The sequence below is a fragment of the Gymnoscopelus microlampas genome (assembly GCF_963454915.1).
Source record: "Gymnoscopelus microlampas genome assembly, chromosome: 21".
NCBI classification, from domain to species: domain Eukaryota; kingdom Metazoa; phylum Chordata; class Actinopteri; order Myctophiformes; family Myctophidae; genus Gymnoscopelus; species Gymnoscopelus microlampas.
In genome coordinates, this window is record NC_139958.1 from 3,574,559 (window position 1) to 3,592,062 (window position 17,504).

Genomic DNA, 17,504 nt, shown 5'->3' on the forward strand with positions numbered 1-17,504 from the left:
GGCCTCGAAACATTTTTGAACTTTTTTCAAAAAGCTCCCGGGTTTTCGGGGTGCAGTTGGCCCGGGCAGCAACCCAGGGAGGGTGGGGCACCGCCGCGTGTGCACCCTTAACCCGGATCCAACGATCTCGTCGCTGGCCCTCGGCGACCCACGGCCCCGGAGCGGTGGCCGTTTTTGGAAGCTGAAAAGCACAGATTGACAAGAATGTACAAACACACAGTGCGATTTTCAGAATTTTCAAAAAGAATCAGGATCTGGCCCCCACACGGCCCTCACACGGCCCTAGGAAGGAGCCTTGTGCTGCGAATGTTCCATGCATACCCCATGGCACCAGTTGGCCCCTCCCCACAGGTCATACATTTTTACGACCTGGGGGCCGTAAAATGTTTTTCAAAAAGCTCCAGGACCTTGGCCCCGCGTGGCACAGGGACGCCCCCCCAGGAAGGTGCCTCACGCCCGGGCATGGTCCCTACCTATCCCTATATGGCACCAGTTGGCCCTTCTCCCCCGATCCAAAATTTCACGCAAGGGAGGGGCCAAGAGCCCTAGGCCTCTCTGGTGTGTTTTTTTTTCAGGTTTTTGGGCCGCAGTTGGCCCAGGTAGCGACCCAGGGACCCGGAGGGTGGGGTGGGGGGAGGGGGTTGAACCACACACCGCCGGCCCGGATCCAACGAGCAGTGGTGGAATGAGTACTCAAATTCTTTACTTAAGTAAAAGTACTAATACTGCAATATAAAAAATACTCTGTTACAAGGAAAAGTCCAGAATTCAAGATTTACTTGAGTAAAACTACAAAAGTGTTGGTATCAAAATGTACTTAAAGTACCAAAAGTAAAAGTACTAAATATTTTCAAATAGCAGATCTACAAGCTCACAACGCGTTGTGTCTTTCCGTTGATAACACATTAGCATTCTGCAAATACTCTGCACATATTTCAGTCTACTGGGTGGTCTTTATTGAATGTGATGATAGTTTAGTGCTGTGGTTTTCAACCCTTTTCACGTGAAGGACCCCCAAATTGACACTTATTAGCCTGCGGGCCACCCATTTGAAAAGATATGCCAGGGACCCCCATAAGAGTAGATTTTTACGGCTCTCGCAGTGATTCTCAACCATTTTCATTTCAAGGACCCCCAGTTTGACATGCATTAGGGCTACGGACCCCCATTTAATGGTATTTCTATCTCTGGGACCCTAATTTATATTGTAAAATCAAACTTATATATTTATATTGTAAAATCAAACCAAATGGACCCTAACGGGTCCATTTGGTTCCATTTGTACACTCTCTGAGTTACAGGCGCATAAGACCCTTATGATAAGGGTCCATTTGGTTCCTAAATATCTATCATTTAGCTGGGGACCCCTTAGAACCCCCTGAAGGACCACTGGTGGTCCCCGGACCACTGGTTGAAAACTACTGGTTTAGTGTATGATAGGTTTTTAGTTTTATCCTTTTATCCTTTAATGTCTTGCAGCACCACGTGCTGTTTACATTTCTGACTAATAAACTATTCAATCAAAAAAAAGCTGTAGAGGTTGCTGTTGAATTCTAGGTTTGTTATTGATCAAAACATTGCATTGGTCCAATTTATGAACCTGTCATGAAGAAATCACAGCCTAACTCCCTCTTGCCCAGGGACGTGCACAGATAGACTCTAGGTGGCGCTAGAGCACCTGCCCTTTGCCCTCTTGACCAGAAGTGCCCTTTTGAAAAAAAGTTTACAGCAGGGGTCTTCAACAGGGGGTCCGGGACCCTAGGGGGTCCTCAGAGTTACTACAGGGGGTCCGCCAAATCTTTATGTGATATGATTTCTCTTTTTACCATAACCACTCGAAACCTAGCATCCCTTTTCTGAGGAGAACTTTTGCCAAAAATAGCCGATCTACAAGCCCACAACGCCTCGCTGCGAGGCGTTGTGGGCTTGTAGATCTGCTATTTTTGGCAAAACGGTATAGGTGTAGAGGGAAAAAAGAGCAGATCAAGTAAACAAAAAAAAGTATAATTTACTTGAGCGCCTGCCCCTCAAAATGTGTGTGCACGCCACAGCTCTTGCCAACATAGTATATTATGTGTTGATTACACTAGATGTCATATTTATCTACAATATTTATGACACCTGTGCGGTACTTGGATGGAGGCTTATTCTCGTATTCATAAATCTTTCCCCAAGCTTGCAGGCATGAAACTCAAGTTCACACAGAACCTTAATTGGTTCCATAAAGGTGATTGATAGCTGCTTGCGGCTGTTGGAGTGGTGGGTAATAAAGTTAAATAATTGTGAATTGCTCAGTGTGTTATTATTATCTGCTGAGCTGCAGTCTAGCACCATGATGACCTGTAAAATGTGACTGGTTTGATGTGATCAATACTCACTGGGTGTAGACGTTTCCCAGCCCTGTGTTCTGCCAGCACGCTCAACCGGGCTGACGAGGCTGAATTTTCAGAGCCTGAAACACATAAATGAGGCTTAAACTACTTTCATGTTGCATACACCGAATAAATCATTAACATAGTTCATAAATTATTATCAATACTCACAAGCAGTGAGTACCACCGTGTCCTAATTGGACTTTAACTTTGTTGATGCAACAGGAAAAGGGGGGCAGCCTGTCACCTATAGATCAAATATACTTTTAAGCATTAATGGACAGTCATATCATTGTATTGTATACGAAGAATTATACATTAAATGTTATTATACTCAACAGTGGACGATGACATTTGTCAGATTGTCATCACTGTCTGTATATTTTGGACGATGATTTATCTTTTTCTCTGACGCCGTGCTTTCAAGTAACAGACATTAGTAAACACAGACATCTACTGTTGTCACAACTTTTTTTCTGTTCTGGCCAATGAACTTCCCACTGATGTCAGGACAGCAGAGTCACCGCAGGCTGAAAACCCACCTCTTCAGGAAACACTACCCTTCCTCTTTGCCTGGCCTACTTGTTAACTAGTTGTACGAACTCTTGTTTTATTGTTGTATTGTTTTATTGGATCTTGTTTAGTCAATACACTTATTTGTTTTAGCTCTTGCTCATTTGATTTTGCTATTTTGTCTCATCTGTTTATGAAAGTAGGTAGCTGATATATTGCACTTCTACCTTAGCGCTAGGTATACTCTACTCTACTCTACTGTAGTGGTACTCTTGGTTGCTTGTTTTTGCAGAAAATGCACTTAAGACTTCTGGTGATTAGTAGTTTCGTTCCCTACCTATGTTGAATGCACTTATTGTAAGTCACTTTGGATAAAAGCGTCTGCTAAATGACTGTAATGTAATGTAATGTACTGTTGGTACATTTAGTTTGACAGTTTATTTGACAGGGACAATGTGCATTTAAAACTTGAAATAATTGAACTTCACTTTAAATTGCTTTTGATAGTGTAATTATTTATCAAATTCAGCTCCATTTCATGGAATATTCCTACCTGTAGGCCTAGCTGATACTGCAGTTATCCTAAGAAGTCCAAGGTAGACTTACTGGTGTGTGTGATGGTGATTTCTCAACTTTTTAGAGTGTCCTTCCTTTTCCCCATTGTCTTTAATGCACAGGTCATCTTACACAGACCCAGTACATCAGAGTCTTTATTTACAGTTTAGTTTGTTGTTGTTTGTTGACATAGTTGTACAAATAGATGAACATACCAGGTTATGTTGTAGCATGTTGCTCTGTGCTGGTCAGGTGACAAAACTGTGTGACCTCACTGTCACTCTACTGTCACCTGTGTCCCTACATATACAACCCCCTGTGCAGCCAATGACTGCCACCAAGTGTTCAAAAATAATAATGCAAGTTATATCTAGCTCAAAAAACATGAATGGCTCATCATGCTACAATATGTATCAATGCACCTCATAGTATAACAATACAAGAAGGAGCACACAGACCATTATCATATCACAAAGTCAGTGCTGCTTTAGACAGAAAATGTTTCAGTTTTGACACTTTCTTTTATGCTGAATCAGGCCTACATTACTCTCAAAAAGGTGATGCGGCTAAAATGGAAGATGATCAGTGTAATAGACACTGATCATCTTCCATTTTAGCCGCATCACCTTTTTGAGTCATAACCTTCATGAAGCCACGCTGGCATGCGATTTATTGTTACATTATGGTGCAGTGAGTACAGCCTTCACACCCAAGCTGTTAGTTTCACTCTCCTCTTCTTTCTGAATTCCAATCCCTCAAACTCGGTCACTCGCTCACTCTCCTCGCGTCCTCCACTCGCGCCTAAGCCCCGCCCCTGCGAGGAGGAGAGGATTAAATGCCGGAGTGGTAAATTAAAGGACGGAGTGAGTGGTCCACCCGTTGGCCTAATAGGATCGGAACGCACTCTAGCGTCATTTCAAAGCGACAGCAAATTCCGCGATCACTTATGACGTTTCATACAGCTGGACCAGAGCCGTGGATATACATGCATAGAATAATATGCAGGTGTAGAATTATACACAATTAGGGGGCACGGTGGCGCAGTCGGTAGTGCTGTCGCCTCACAGCAAGAAGGTCCTGGGTTCGATTCCCTCCGGGGACGCTGTGGGCGCTGGGGGCGTGTCTTCTCCTCCGCGTCAGCAGCGCCCATACCCTAGGTGGGGTTGGCGAAAGGGCCCACTCTGTGTGGAGTTTGCATGTTCTCCCCGTGTCTCCCAGGGTAGTTAATACCCTCACAAAAACATGTAGTAATCCTGGTCACTATACCGCCTCCCCCATGACAGCCGGGGCGCCTGATGGAGGAGAAGGGAACTGGTTGGAATAACGTGTTCCTTCCACGCGCTATGTCCAACCAGAGAAACTCCCCCCTGTCAGGTGACAAGAAGGTCAGTTGGCTCTCATGCACTGAAGGAAGCATGAGCTCGGCCCTGGCCTCCCCAGGCTGTGGGGGACTGGTCTAACGCTGGTGTAGGGCTGGTGTAGTGCCCAGGACCACTTAGGAAATTGGCACCGGGTGAAAAAAATGGGTTACAAATATCGCGGGATAAAAATTATTATTAAAAAAAAAAAAAAGAATTATACAGAATATAAGAATTGACAATTCATCAATGTGGATGATGGCCACATCGTTATCTTCATAGTTAACATTGTTGTGCAAAGCCATTTATTCCTGAAATAGTGAATGAAGCGCCAGGATGAGCACATTTATGAATAAAATCCTGACCCGTCCCTCTTTTTGCTCGTACAGTCCCCAGAACCCACTGTATATAACAGAGTATGTCTGCCTCTGAATTACATCATATTCAGCCCACATATAAATATAATACATTATTATCATAATAAATAACATCATCTTTGTCACAGTCATTTATAGTAGTCTGTGCATTGAGGCAAGCACGGAGAGAAATTATCAGCTTTTGAGACAGAAGAAGTGTGCACAATATATTACAATGTACATAATTGTATTATGTTTTATATCATACAACGTGATAAAGCCAATGGCTTGTTGCAGTCTTTTCAGTTACTTTATCAGTTTAAAACTATTTCCGGGTCACGCTGGAGTGACCGAGTGGGAGTGAGCGAGTGGCCGAGATTTTGGGTATTGGAATTCAGCTTAAGCCGATCCTGCTCCCTGACACCATCGCTCACATGCAGCTCTTCCCTGGGTGAGGCTGTATTTCTCTGTCACGTCGTATTCTTACCGGGGTAAAATAGTACTGGTAATGACTGGAAGATACAGTATATTTTGTGGAAATGGGGTAAAAAGAAAAGCTTGACTTCCCCCACAGAAAGACATTTAAAAAATAGATTTAGTTTAATATTTTATTTTCAGGTGGTCTTCATCCAGGTTATTGTTTCAAATACATGTGACACAAGTAAAATAACGGAATATTTTTAGCGGCGCTAGCCGCTGGATCCTGCTCTATAACGTAGTCAACTGTTTTAGAATGACTTAAATTCTATGTATTAAAATAAGGCTAAGGGCATGAGCTAATTAATGGGCTACATGTAAAAAAGTGTAATTCACACAAAAACTGTGAACATGTTTCTATTTAATAATAAGAGGCCATAATCATTGCTTGGTATTTATTGCGATGCATAATAAACTGTATAATAATACACTTTATTTATATAGCACCTTTCATGACATAAATGCAAAAAACAATGGCATAAAACGTATGGCTAAAACAATACATAACAGACAGTGAGGCGGTGAGCACAACAGTAAAGACATGAATAACAACACAGAGATTTAGGAGAGAAAAAATCAACCAAAAGCAAGAGTAAAGAAATAAGTCTTGAGCTGTGTTTTAAAACTGTTTACAGAGCCTCCCTCAGACTACAGGAGAAGAAGAAAGCATCAACGAGACATTGTGAAAGCAAGACTTCTTCTGCGATACAGTGCATTCAGTTAGGAGCTGTGCTCATATTAGACTCACATTCATAACATTACTGTCTGTTTTTTGTTAAATACTTTTTTAATGTTGTTTATTTTAAAGTAATTAATTGACATATTTCAGCAATCATCCCCCTCTTGTATAATCACTCTCCTCTCCCCACTTTTCCAATTGAGAAATCCCCAATCAGCACACACCACTAGTTAACTACTTAGTTTACTCTTTGATCAGTAAACCCAGTAGCACTGGCACACCTGTTTTTCATTACTCCTCAATGTCTCGTAAACAATACTAGTAAAATAAATGTATGTTTGAAAATATACAGAAATGTACAAACATTAACATTTTGTAGACTTTTGTCGATATTGTAGATGGGGCACAGATGGGGTCTCATCCTCTGTAATGACGAAACATGCACACTTTATCCTGGCAAAGAAAAGGCATAGGATTAGTGTTGTGCATAAATGCAGATAACTACAAAAGCCCTATTCGTCGTAGGAAAAATTGCATAACTTGCAGATGTACAAGCTTGTAGATTGGCCATTGTTGCTATTTTTTTGAACATTTAAGAACAAATAATTTCGGCCTAAAAACATGCCCAAAAAAGTAGGACAAATGTCCTATCTTTATCTCCAAGATCAACACTGGTAATTCTCCCAGGAGCATACCTTTCTCTCACAGGCATCTGCTGGATAGTTTCAGGCAAAGGTCGACCAAAGGTCTCTGGAAGGAAGAGAGTGGCCAGGGCAGACAGAAGAGCCAGAGAACCCAGCAATATATATGGTAGATACTTGTAGTATATACCTGCATATGGAGAAGAGCACATTTTAATTACTTAATAGTTTAGTATGCAGCATGTGCATGATAGTTCGAAGTAGTGTTGAAGTACCATACTTGTCAGGAAACGCCTAATTAAGTAACTAATTATTGCATATGGAGATAGCAATTATAGTTTGACTTGGTGGTAAGCTTCTACTCTTGGGGATGCTCCCTGCAGCAGCACTACACAGGGTTCCCACACATTTATATCAATACATTTTCAAGTAGAAGTTGACATTGCATATCTATATAAACATAAACATACTCAGCTGCATGACATAAGGAGCCACGACACCGCCCACTTTGGAAACCATGGAACAGGTGCCAACAGCTGTGTTTCTGATGACTGTTGGGTACAGCTCTCCGGTGTAGGCAAAAATAGTTTGGAAACTGGTGGAGATGCACAATTTACCCAGCATCTCCAGTGCTATGGACAGGTCAGGTAGACCTAAGAAAACAGAAGAATAGAAGAGAACAAAGTAGAATAGATGCATGTATCTATCTATTTAGATATGTTGTATGTGTGTATTATATTTATGCATGTATGTAAAGGATGACATTTTGTTTCATCTTTAGACTGAGAAGGAGTAGTCTTGTAACTTCTAACATTCATTAGTTTCCTATGATAAAGTCCCTACAGTCACCTTGAGGCACCAGCTGAATGCAGTACAGCATTCCTCCCCCGAGAACCAGACAGATTGCCACAGTCAGCCGCCTGGGAAGATACTGCAGCGCCAGCCAGCTGGAGAAGGACGCCGGTAAACCCACGGCTGCCGAGAAGAAACAGTTGAGAAAGCGGTCGCCGTGAAGACGGGATGTGTTCAGGGACAGAGCAAAGTAGCCAGTGTTTATAGTGAACCTGGGAGGGACACACACACACAACAACAGTCTTTGTCCCATTTGAAAAAAAAAAAAGTAAAATTAGTGATACATTTTCGCAGGTCAAACATTCATCCCCACTAGGGTTTAATACCGGGATTCCCGGTATCCAGGGCAGGGTCCCATCGTCCCGTTTTGAACCAATTTGGGACGCACTGAATTAGTGAATTTAACAGTAATGAACCAAATGAAAGTTTGTCTTAGGAGTCGTAGGACTCAGGTTGGACCTCCTCTGCCATATGTTCAGTCTGCGCCGCTAGATCTGTGCTGCTGCGCAGTGTCGGGTGAATGGTAAACGGAAGACTTGCCCCAAAACACGTCACCCCCATTTCTTTCGCAAACAAGTGGTTCTTGTATTCTTGTTTTACTGAGGATAAGGTTAGGAATATAGTTTTACTGAGGATAAGGTTAGGAATATAGTTTTACTGAGGTTAAGTGTAAAGTTAGTTGTTGGCACCGTTTTACTGAGGTTACATTTAGGAATAAGGTTAGGTTTAGTTTAGGCATAGTTTACTAAGGTTACGTTTAGGAATACCAGGTGAATACCGCCAGATTTGCCCCGGGGCGACTGTGTTTTGGGGCGAGCGTGTAGCCACGAATACCAGCGCAGCGCCTGGGTATTTAGACCGATGATAGCTTAGTAAGCCTACGAACTACACCTCATCTCCAGAACTGAAGAGAAAACACGTAAAGTATCTTTTGTGTAAACACACCGTGGATAAAATAACGTGGAAAGAACGCAAGCCTTTAGTGGGTTTGCAGAACAAAGAGAGACTGATCCGTGGAAATAAGGTTTCTCCTAAGTCTTTATTTGTCGACCAGGAGCAGCAAAGGTAACTGCAGAGAGTCCAGAAATAGCAGCACACTGCCGCACACAAGGTTACAAGCATTTATACTCTAGATTTGAAAATGCGCTCTCTACTGTCAGCGCTCCTCCTGTCCTCATTTCAACCAATCACAGGCTGATCCGTCGTGGCCGAGCGGACAGCCAACTGCGCATACTAATAGGGTCACACAGTACATGGGAATCAATTCAACAATAATCTGCTTTCAGTACAGAACCATATTTCACAATTAAGTTTCATTATGAGATTAATACTTTGCACATTATCCACTTTAAAATGATACCAAGAATCATGTCCCCATTCATCTGTAAACAATAGTCACTCAATGAGGCTTTTAATAACGCAGAAATCAATTCAGAGTGGATACTTTTTACTTCTCCTGGCTTCTACTTTAGTTAAAATTACACAGGCCATAGTTAAAGACTTTGTTCATTTTACTTCAGTATATGTTTTCACCAAAGATAGTAGTTACACAATCAAAGTAGCTTTGTGCTTTATCCAAGTGATTTGAATAAGTTTGTAGCATATGCTGGCTTTTGGACACAGTTCCTGAAAGGCCATTCAAACAGGTAGACCTATGCTAAATAGATTCACAGGAGGAGAGAGCTTCAAAGGAGATGATCACAATAAGACAAAAGCTTCTCTTCCTGGTGTAAATACAAGTCTCTTTTGTTAACCAAGGCGAGGTGTTTGCCTCTGTCTCCCCAAACACCCATTTTGTTACTGGGGCCGTCTATCCAAGCAAATGGTCAGGCCTTTAGTTAATTTTATCCTTTTGCTTGTAAGAATTAAATAAGTCAAGTTCTGGCCCATTTTTATGTATGATTATGTCTGGAATATACAACATGCGCGCTAAAGTTAATGCGTTACGGTTAACGGCACAACACATGGTGGTCTGTCTGATCAAACAGAATCCCCAAAACAAGAGCAAACAGTCCCGTAACGTAACGTCACGTCAGAAACACAGAACACTGCAGCAGCAGTGCCGGTGTCACACAGGTGACTACCCCAAGCATCTCCCAATATATATGGTATGGAACATCTTGTTCTAAATCTGATAAATCTGATCATTTTCTTGCATATTTAATAGCAAATAGATATGTCAATGCTTACTAGGAATACAGGATAGGTGGGCACAATAGGGACATCTGGGAACCTCAATGTAAAATTGGCTATTTAAGTATCTACATATAAATGCATTTTAGTGGGCACTTTTTTTTTACCCTTTAATGGGAATTCCCGGGAAGCCCGGGAAAAGGTCTGAAAATTCCCGTGAATTAAATGATCTATTTCCCGGAAAATATTAAACCTTAATCCCCACTGACGTGTGCTCACATATTCACACAGACAAAAGGCACCCTCCCTTTTCCCTTTGCTACCATCGATCACAAGAGTGTCTGAATACACACACACGGTGACCCACTCTGAGACAGGTGACACATACTCAGTGGTGGAAAAATACTCAAAATGTGTTACTTAAGTAAAAGTATCAAAACTGCAATGTATAAATACTGTGTTACAAGTAAAAGTCCGGAATTAAAAAAGTACAAAAGTATTGGTATTATTAGTAGTAGTATTACCAAAAGTAGAAAGCACCCATTATGCAGAATGTCCCATTTCAAAGTTTTCGAAATTCTTTTGAAAATAGCAGACATGCAAAAGAAGCACATACTTATAGACATACCCTGCTACAGTATGTGTGATAAGGTGAGTGCAAAACAACCTGTGGATACTCACCACACTAGGAAGAGTATGAGTGTTGTGGTTCTGGTTTTGGTGAACCTTAGCAGGTCTAGAACGCTGTGACGCTCCTCTGGGTCACATCTGTCCTTTGCCATGTCACTCTGCAGCAGTGGCGGAAAAAGTACTCAAATATTTTACTTAAGTAAAAGTATCAATACAATGTAGAAATACTCAGTTAAAAGTAAAAGTCTGGAATTCTACATTTACTCGAGTAAAATTATAAAAGTATTGGCATCAAAATGTACTTAAAGTAACAAAAGTAAAAATACTCATTATGCAGACTGTCCCATTTCAAGTTTTCAAAATGTATAAAATCTTTTGAAAATGGCAGATCTACAAATTCACAACGCGTTGCATCGCGGCGCGTTGTGAGCTTGTGGATTGGCTATTTTCAAATAGCCTAAATATAGATGGAGCTTAAGTGGTTAATGTTATGTTTAGTAATTAGGGCTGGGACTTTAACTGATTAATTTAGATTAATTAATTACAGAAAATTAACGCGATTAAAAAAAATAATTGCATTTTAATCACGCTTAGTTTATGCACCACAGGACGAGTTTCAGGCGTACCGATCATACCAGTGCACCAACCAACAGCCAACACACCCCAGTGCACGCAATGGGACAAGAAGCCGATCAGACTGCTTTGCTTGGCCCAGTGGATGGGAAATTTAGATTTAAAAAACTCTCTGATGGAAGCGTGGATAAAAACACGGTTGTGTGCAGAACTATTTTTTGTTGCTTAAACGTATGTATTCACTCATTGATTCACTCATATACCAAAATCTGTTTTAACTGAAAAGAAATTGCTTCTCAGGTCAAATATTGATATGCGATTAAACATTCGATTCATTTCGATTAATTAATTACAAAGCCTCTAATTAATTAGATTAATTTCTTTAATCAAGTCCCAGCCCTATTAGTAATACAAATCTAAAAATAAAAGTACAATATTTTCCTCTGAGATGTAGTGGAGTAGAAGTAAAAGTATTGAAAATTGGAAATACTCCACAGAAGTAAAAACACCTCAAAATTGTACAAGTATGCATGGCCCTTTATACTGTGTATATTAGGCTTCAAGCCGTGCACTCCAAAACGTCACAATGCTTTTTGAAGTATTTTTGGTGACAAATCTGGTAGCTACGTGGTCATTACAGCATATGTCAGAAATGTGATTCACAGTGTTGGGGCCAGAACATTGGGATTACAAATAGTATTTTATAGTGTTTAGGGAAGTGTTCAAACAACACATGTATGTGGAATGGTTATTGTGAAAAATATGCAAGTGCATGAAGAATTATTATATATTAGAAATAAATGTAATTGAAAAGGTTAAACAGTATGACTTAAAGTCAACTTACATCATAACCTTCAAGGATGACCTTCGGAGCCTCTACGTTGTTCTTCTTAGCAGCTTCTCTCAGTACGGCCTCAGCCTCCTCTATCCTTCCCTGGGAGATCAGCCATCGAGGAGACTCTGGGATGATCCTGCCTCGCAGGTAGGAGAGAGAAGGTCCACGCTTTGGTTATGGAACACAGTAGAGAGAGGTTCACGCTCAAACAGTCAGAAGGGCTTTACCTGTCAGATAAAATTAATATCAAATATCTAAATACTGAATCAAGCAGCTTCTGGGGTGCTCACAAAAGCCTGAGTAGATGTAAAAATGACCCCAAACATGTTTGAAAGTGAAATATCCCTTTAAGGATTCAGTACCTGTTCCTTTTCTCCTGTAAAATGAAACATAAAAAGTTATAGAATAAATAAACTAAAAACCCTTTAGAATTTGAATTCATAAAAGAATGAAAGAAACTATTAGCATCTATACTACAGTGAGCTGTCACAGGTAATAGTAAAAAAACTGGTTCTTCTACAATGACTGCAACTCACCACCAGAGGGGTGTATAGAGCAGGCCAGGCAGAGATAAAGCCAGCAGAAGATACTTCCAGTCCCTTATGAAATAAGCAAAGAGAGGCAGCATCATGTAGCCAGAGGTAAAGAACAGATTCATTCCCAGAGACAAAAACAGGACACGTACGTTTCCTGTCAAGATCTCAGTACCTGGAGGGAAGCAGAGGGAGAAAAATACACCAAAATAAAAACGTCCTAGACACTCTTTGCAATAATATCAATGTGCACGGTATGTCTAATGTATCATTTCATTGCATTCCTAATGCTGGAGTCGCAGGCCGAAAATAGCAGATCTACAAGCTACTGTGCCGTGTTTTTAGCTTGTTAATCAGTTATTTTCAGCCATGACTCCGTCGCACAACAATGTATAAATCAGGCTTAAATAGTAGGCTACATGTTACATTCCCTTCCATTCTCAACATGTGAGTAGTTGTTGCATACCTAATACAAGAGCAGCAATATGGTTGGAGTTCTGGCCCAAAGCAACGATGAAGAAGAGGATAGAGAACACCGTCCACGAGGGAGAGAAGATTTGGACAAAGGTAAAAAACATCTGGACTGCCATGGTTGCAAACATAACAAGCTTTCTTCCAAACCTTTAAAAAAAGGGACAAAATTAGCCAACATGTGTTTTGTTTCATTAAATGTTATGAGTATCTGTATCTATGAGTCTTTTTTTGGTATACTTTTTTGATTACTTTCACTCCACTACATTTCAAAGACAGATATTTTACTTTTGACTCCACTGCAACTCTAGGCTGTGAAGTACTCATTCATATTTCAGGCCATTTCCCCACAAGCCTGAAAAGACGGAGTGTCATGGGTCATTATTAAATCATCATGCCATAGGTTTCAAATACCTGTCTGAGATCTGTCCAGAGAAGAAGCATCCACACAGAACTCCCAGTAAGTACACTGAGGAGGTGAACGGTTGCTTCCACTGGTTGCTGCATACCAGGTCAAACTGCAGGTTGAGAATTTAAAGAAAGAAAGATTGACACTTCTGGGTGCACCTTTGGTTAAAATACAATTGTATTCACTAAAGTTATGGATTGTGTACGCACGCACACACTGACCTCTGTGACGATGGTGGACTGGTAGATGTCTTGGCTGTAGCTCCATCCGTCCACACAGCTCTCCTGTCTCAGTTCAGTGAGGTTCACGTCCCGACCGGGGATGTAGCCCAGAGCAGACAGGTTCCTGACCTCGTCCAGTCTGTACCGGTGGCATCGGCTCTGCTCCTCCAGTCCGTTCACCACCTTGTCAAATATAATAACCTCTATTACAACTTGTACAACTATTATTTCAACTTAACCACAATAAACAATATAATTATGTGCATGCAGATATGCACTTAAAGGGTGCACGTTCAACAGTGGAGAATGCATGGGCGTCCTTAACAAATAAACGCTCTCCACCTGTTTAGGCGCAGAGCGCTCACCCCAGACCGTTCGTTGCGATCCGGGGCGACTGTGTTTAGGGGCGAGACAGTAAAACGGCCGCAGAGAACCTTTGGCTTTGTGTCTCTGGTGGAGAGATTTACTTAAAAGTCGACGTGCTACCACCTTTGCACGAAAGGATTGCACTGCATTTCATTCACTTTGCATGCTCATTTTCCTCTCGTTAGCTGTAGAATACAACTCTCGTAGGCGTATTTATGATTCTGACGTTTTCAATCATAAATACGTCTAGAGAGAGTTGTATTCTACGGCTACTCTCTTGTAAAGTGCAACCACACTTTTTTTGTGTGCTCGACATGCTGCTGTGCTGACACACAGGTGGTATTCTGATCCTGGGATCAGTGGACGACTGGACGTATCCACCTCACTCACACATGTACAGTAGGTGGCGTAACGTCACCACAGTCGCTTGCACAGGGACGTGCACAGATAGACTCTAGGTGGTGCTAGAGCACCTACCCTTTGCCATCTTGACCAGAAGTGCCCTTTTGAGTTTACAGCAGGGGTCTTCAACAGGGGGTCCGGGACCCCTAGGGGGTCCTCAGAGTTACTACAGGGTATACCAGTGGTTCTCAAACTTTTACATGTCAAGGACCCCCAAATTGACACTTATTAGCCCGCGGACCCCCATTTGAAAAGATAAGCCACGGACCCCCATAAGAGAAGATTTTTGCGGCTCTCTAGCAGTGATTCTCAACCATTTTAATTTCATGGACCACCAGTTTGACATGCATTAGGCTACGGACCCCCATTTAATGGCATTTCTATCCCTGAGACCCCAATTGATATCGTAAAATCAACTTAACTCTGAGAGTGTACAAATGTACACTCAGAGTTACAGACCCATAAGGGTCCATTTGGTTCCCATCCATCATTTAGCTGGGGACCCCCTGGAACCCCCTCAAGTACCCCTAGGGGTCCCCGGACCCCACTTTGAGAACCAATGCACTATACGACTTTTAAAGTGGTCGGGGGGGGGTCATCTGATGGTTAAGCATTTCACACTACAGGAGTCTTATTTCTTGAAATTGGCTGTCATATGTTGTTTTCACGCTATAGATTGATCTCCGACCAGGGATTGGCCTACACACTGTGTGTACTGTAAAGCGTCCTTGGGTTTCTGAAAGGCGCTATATAAATCCAAGTTATTATTATTATTATTACTGTAGGATAGTTCACTAAAGATGCTATCCAGTCCAGACCCCGATATATACATTTGTTTTAATTTTCAACCGACGTCTCACGAAAACGTGCACGGCTCCCGTGATATGCGCTAGACCGAGACAGGACGCTATTGATTGTTGACATTAAGTAATTCATTCTCTATTTCTCTGTATGTCAGTGTTGCCATGTCCGCTTATTATAAGCGACAATGGGCTTGTTTTTCTGTAGAGTAAGTTGCTTGTAAATATTGGTTGTTGCGGGTTGCGTTTTTTTTTGTGGCTTATTTCTAAAGTGTAGTTGCTTATTTGGCCTTGTTTCCTAAAGTTTTTTAAACCAGTAGTTTAAAGTAAACAACACATATGTATTTGTCCGCAGACCCCCCCCCCCCCCTTCTGCAAATATGTTGTGCCATATTTGTGTGGATTTGGAAAATATTCCAGTTTTCAAATTTTTTCACTAATACAATACATTTTGGGGATCCTTGACATGAAAAAGTTTGAGAACCACTGTCGTAAAGAACAAGACACTGGCGTCAGGTGCTCACCTCTACTGGGATGATGGCCGTGCGCCACTCTGCAGTTAGGTTGACATCTGGAACCAGGCAGTGGTGGCGGGGGGTGTCAGCCAGGAAGATCACAGAGAACGCACTCTGGCCATTGGGAATGGTGCTGGCACAGAGCAGGAAGAACACAATCTGCTGGAAGCGTCCCCACTGTCCAAGGAAGGCTGTGGTCTCCTCGTAGTCCTTCATGGCCAAAGACCCAGGAGTCTGAGAATGAAGATAATCAAGATTCAAGAATCTCCTCTTCTGGCTGTCTCTAAATACATCATCAAGTCATGTGATGTGTCAGATGCGACCGGGAGTAATGGTCCCATGAAATATAAGCAGTCTGTTGGAAATGGTATAGAAGCGGCTTGAGGCATGAGAGCGGACGCCAATGGCAGAACTGGTTTACAGTTAATTAAAAAATAAAGCATGTGTCTGACACCTCTCTGACAGTTCCTGTGTTATCATCCTCTAACTCTGTTGCCTAACCAAGAGTGAACACAATGGGCCTGTGTGCTGGAAATCTGAATGGGGACTAAGACAAAATAAGATTAAGATTAAGTTTAAGACTAAGACAAAATAAGGCAACGACAAGTTCACAGTTTGAGAAGAATGAGTGATATATTTTTGATTTCAAAAGGAGTTTCAAGACTTACAATTTCAGCAAAACAGAATTGTATGGTAACAACCTCAGCCCTCGAACTCAGTCACACTCTGAATGCCGGTGACTTATATACACATATATTGTAATCCCACCTCCAACTTTCTTCCGTTTGAAAAACATAGATACAGTAATCACATGATATACTTCATTATAAATCGGTTTGTTTCACCCAGGGGCAGAAACACCTATCCCCCTTCCTGTGACCCCCAGTCAGACATGTTAATCTACTTACTTTGTTTATCAACCAGCATGATGACAAAAGGATGTAAATCAGGGGTCTTCAACGTTTTCAGGCCAAGGACCCCCTAGCTGAGAGAGAGAGACGAAGCAGGGACCCCCCTCTATATTGTATAAAACTGTGTTTCAGATTAAACTTTTTTGTTTACTTGGTCTGCTCTTTTTTCCCCCTACTCCTATACCTCTTTGCCAAAAAATAGCCGATCTACAAGCTCGCGAGGCGTTGTGAGCTTGTAGATCTGCTATTTTTGGCTAAAGTTCTCCTCAGAAAAGGGATGCTATCTATATATACAATTTGAATCCTGCGCCATGTCGGTTGTCAGTATGTACGTATGTAGCCAGTGTGACGTAATCTGACATCACGCCAGTGTGACGTAATCTGACATCACGATGAGACGGTATATGACATCACATCCTACCTATAAATTCTAGGATGCCGTCAGATCGCACCAGTTCGACGGCTTCCATAGTGGGTTTTGGTCATTGGAGAGGTGATGCACGTCACCTCTTTCTGAAGTGGGTACTTTCAAAGCCTGCCGTGGATTTAGGAGAGCACAAAACTCTCTCTCACACTGTGAAGTGCCTGTAAGGTGGCACTGCAAAGTGAACGACGCGTCACGCTAGACGTTCGGGCCGCGTAGCGGCCCGAACTTCTAGTAGGATTCAAGTGGTTAAGGTAAAAAAAAATAATCATATCACACAAAGATTTGGCGGACCCCCTGTAGTAACACTGAGGACCCCCTACGGGTCCCGGACCCCCTGTTGAAGACCCCTGATGTAAATGTATCAAGAGGTGCCAGTCAGGGTGGGGTCCCACGGCACAAATTAAGGCCCTGGGAAGCAAAGTAATTTTGAATGTTTACCGGATAAAAAATATCTTTGACACCTGACACCGTGCAG

The 17,504-nt window shown here is 41.9% G+C and overlaps 1 protein-coding gene across 1 annotated transcript; it reads right to left on the bottom strand.

Annotated features, from left to right (window-relative positions):
- Positions 1-107: 107 nt before the first annotated feature.
- Positions 108-15,907, bottom strand: LOC311037338 (solute carrier family 22 member 4-like; the record flags this gene model as incomplete). The annotated part of the gene is made up of 10 exons (XM_084046465.1): positions 108-181; positions 7,422-7,604; positions 7,801-8,015; positions 10,618-10,724; positions 11,984-12,110; positions 12,511-12,682; positions 12,974-13,128; positions 13,393-13,496; positions 13,609-13,791; positions 15,701-15,907. The coding sequence occupies 10 exons, from the start codon at positions 15,905-15,907 to the stop codon at positions 108-110; spliced, it is 1,527 nt and encodes a 508-aa protein (XP_083902591.1).
- Between the last annotated feature and the right edge of the window lie 1,597 nt (positions 15,908-17,504).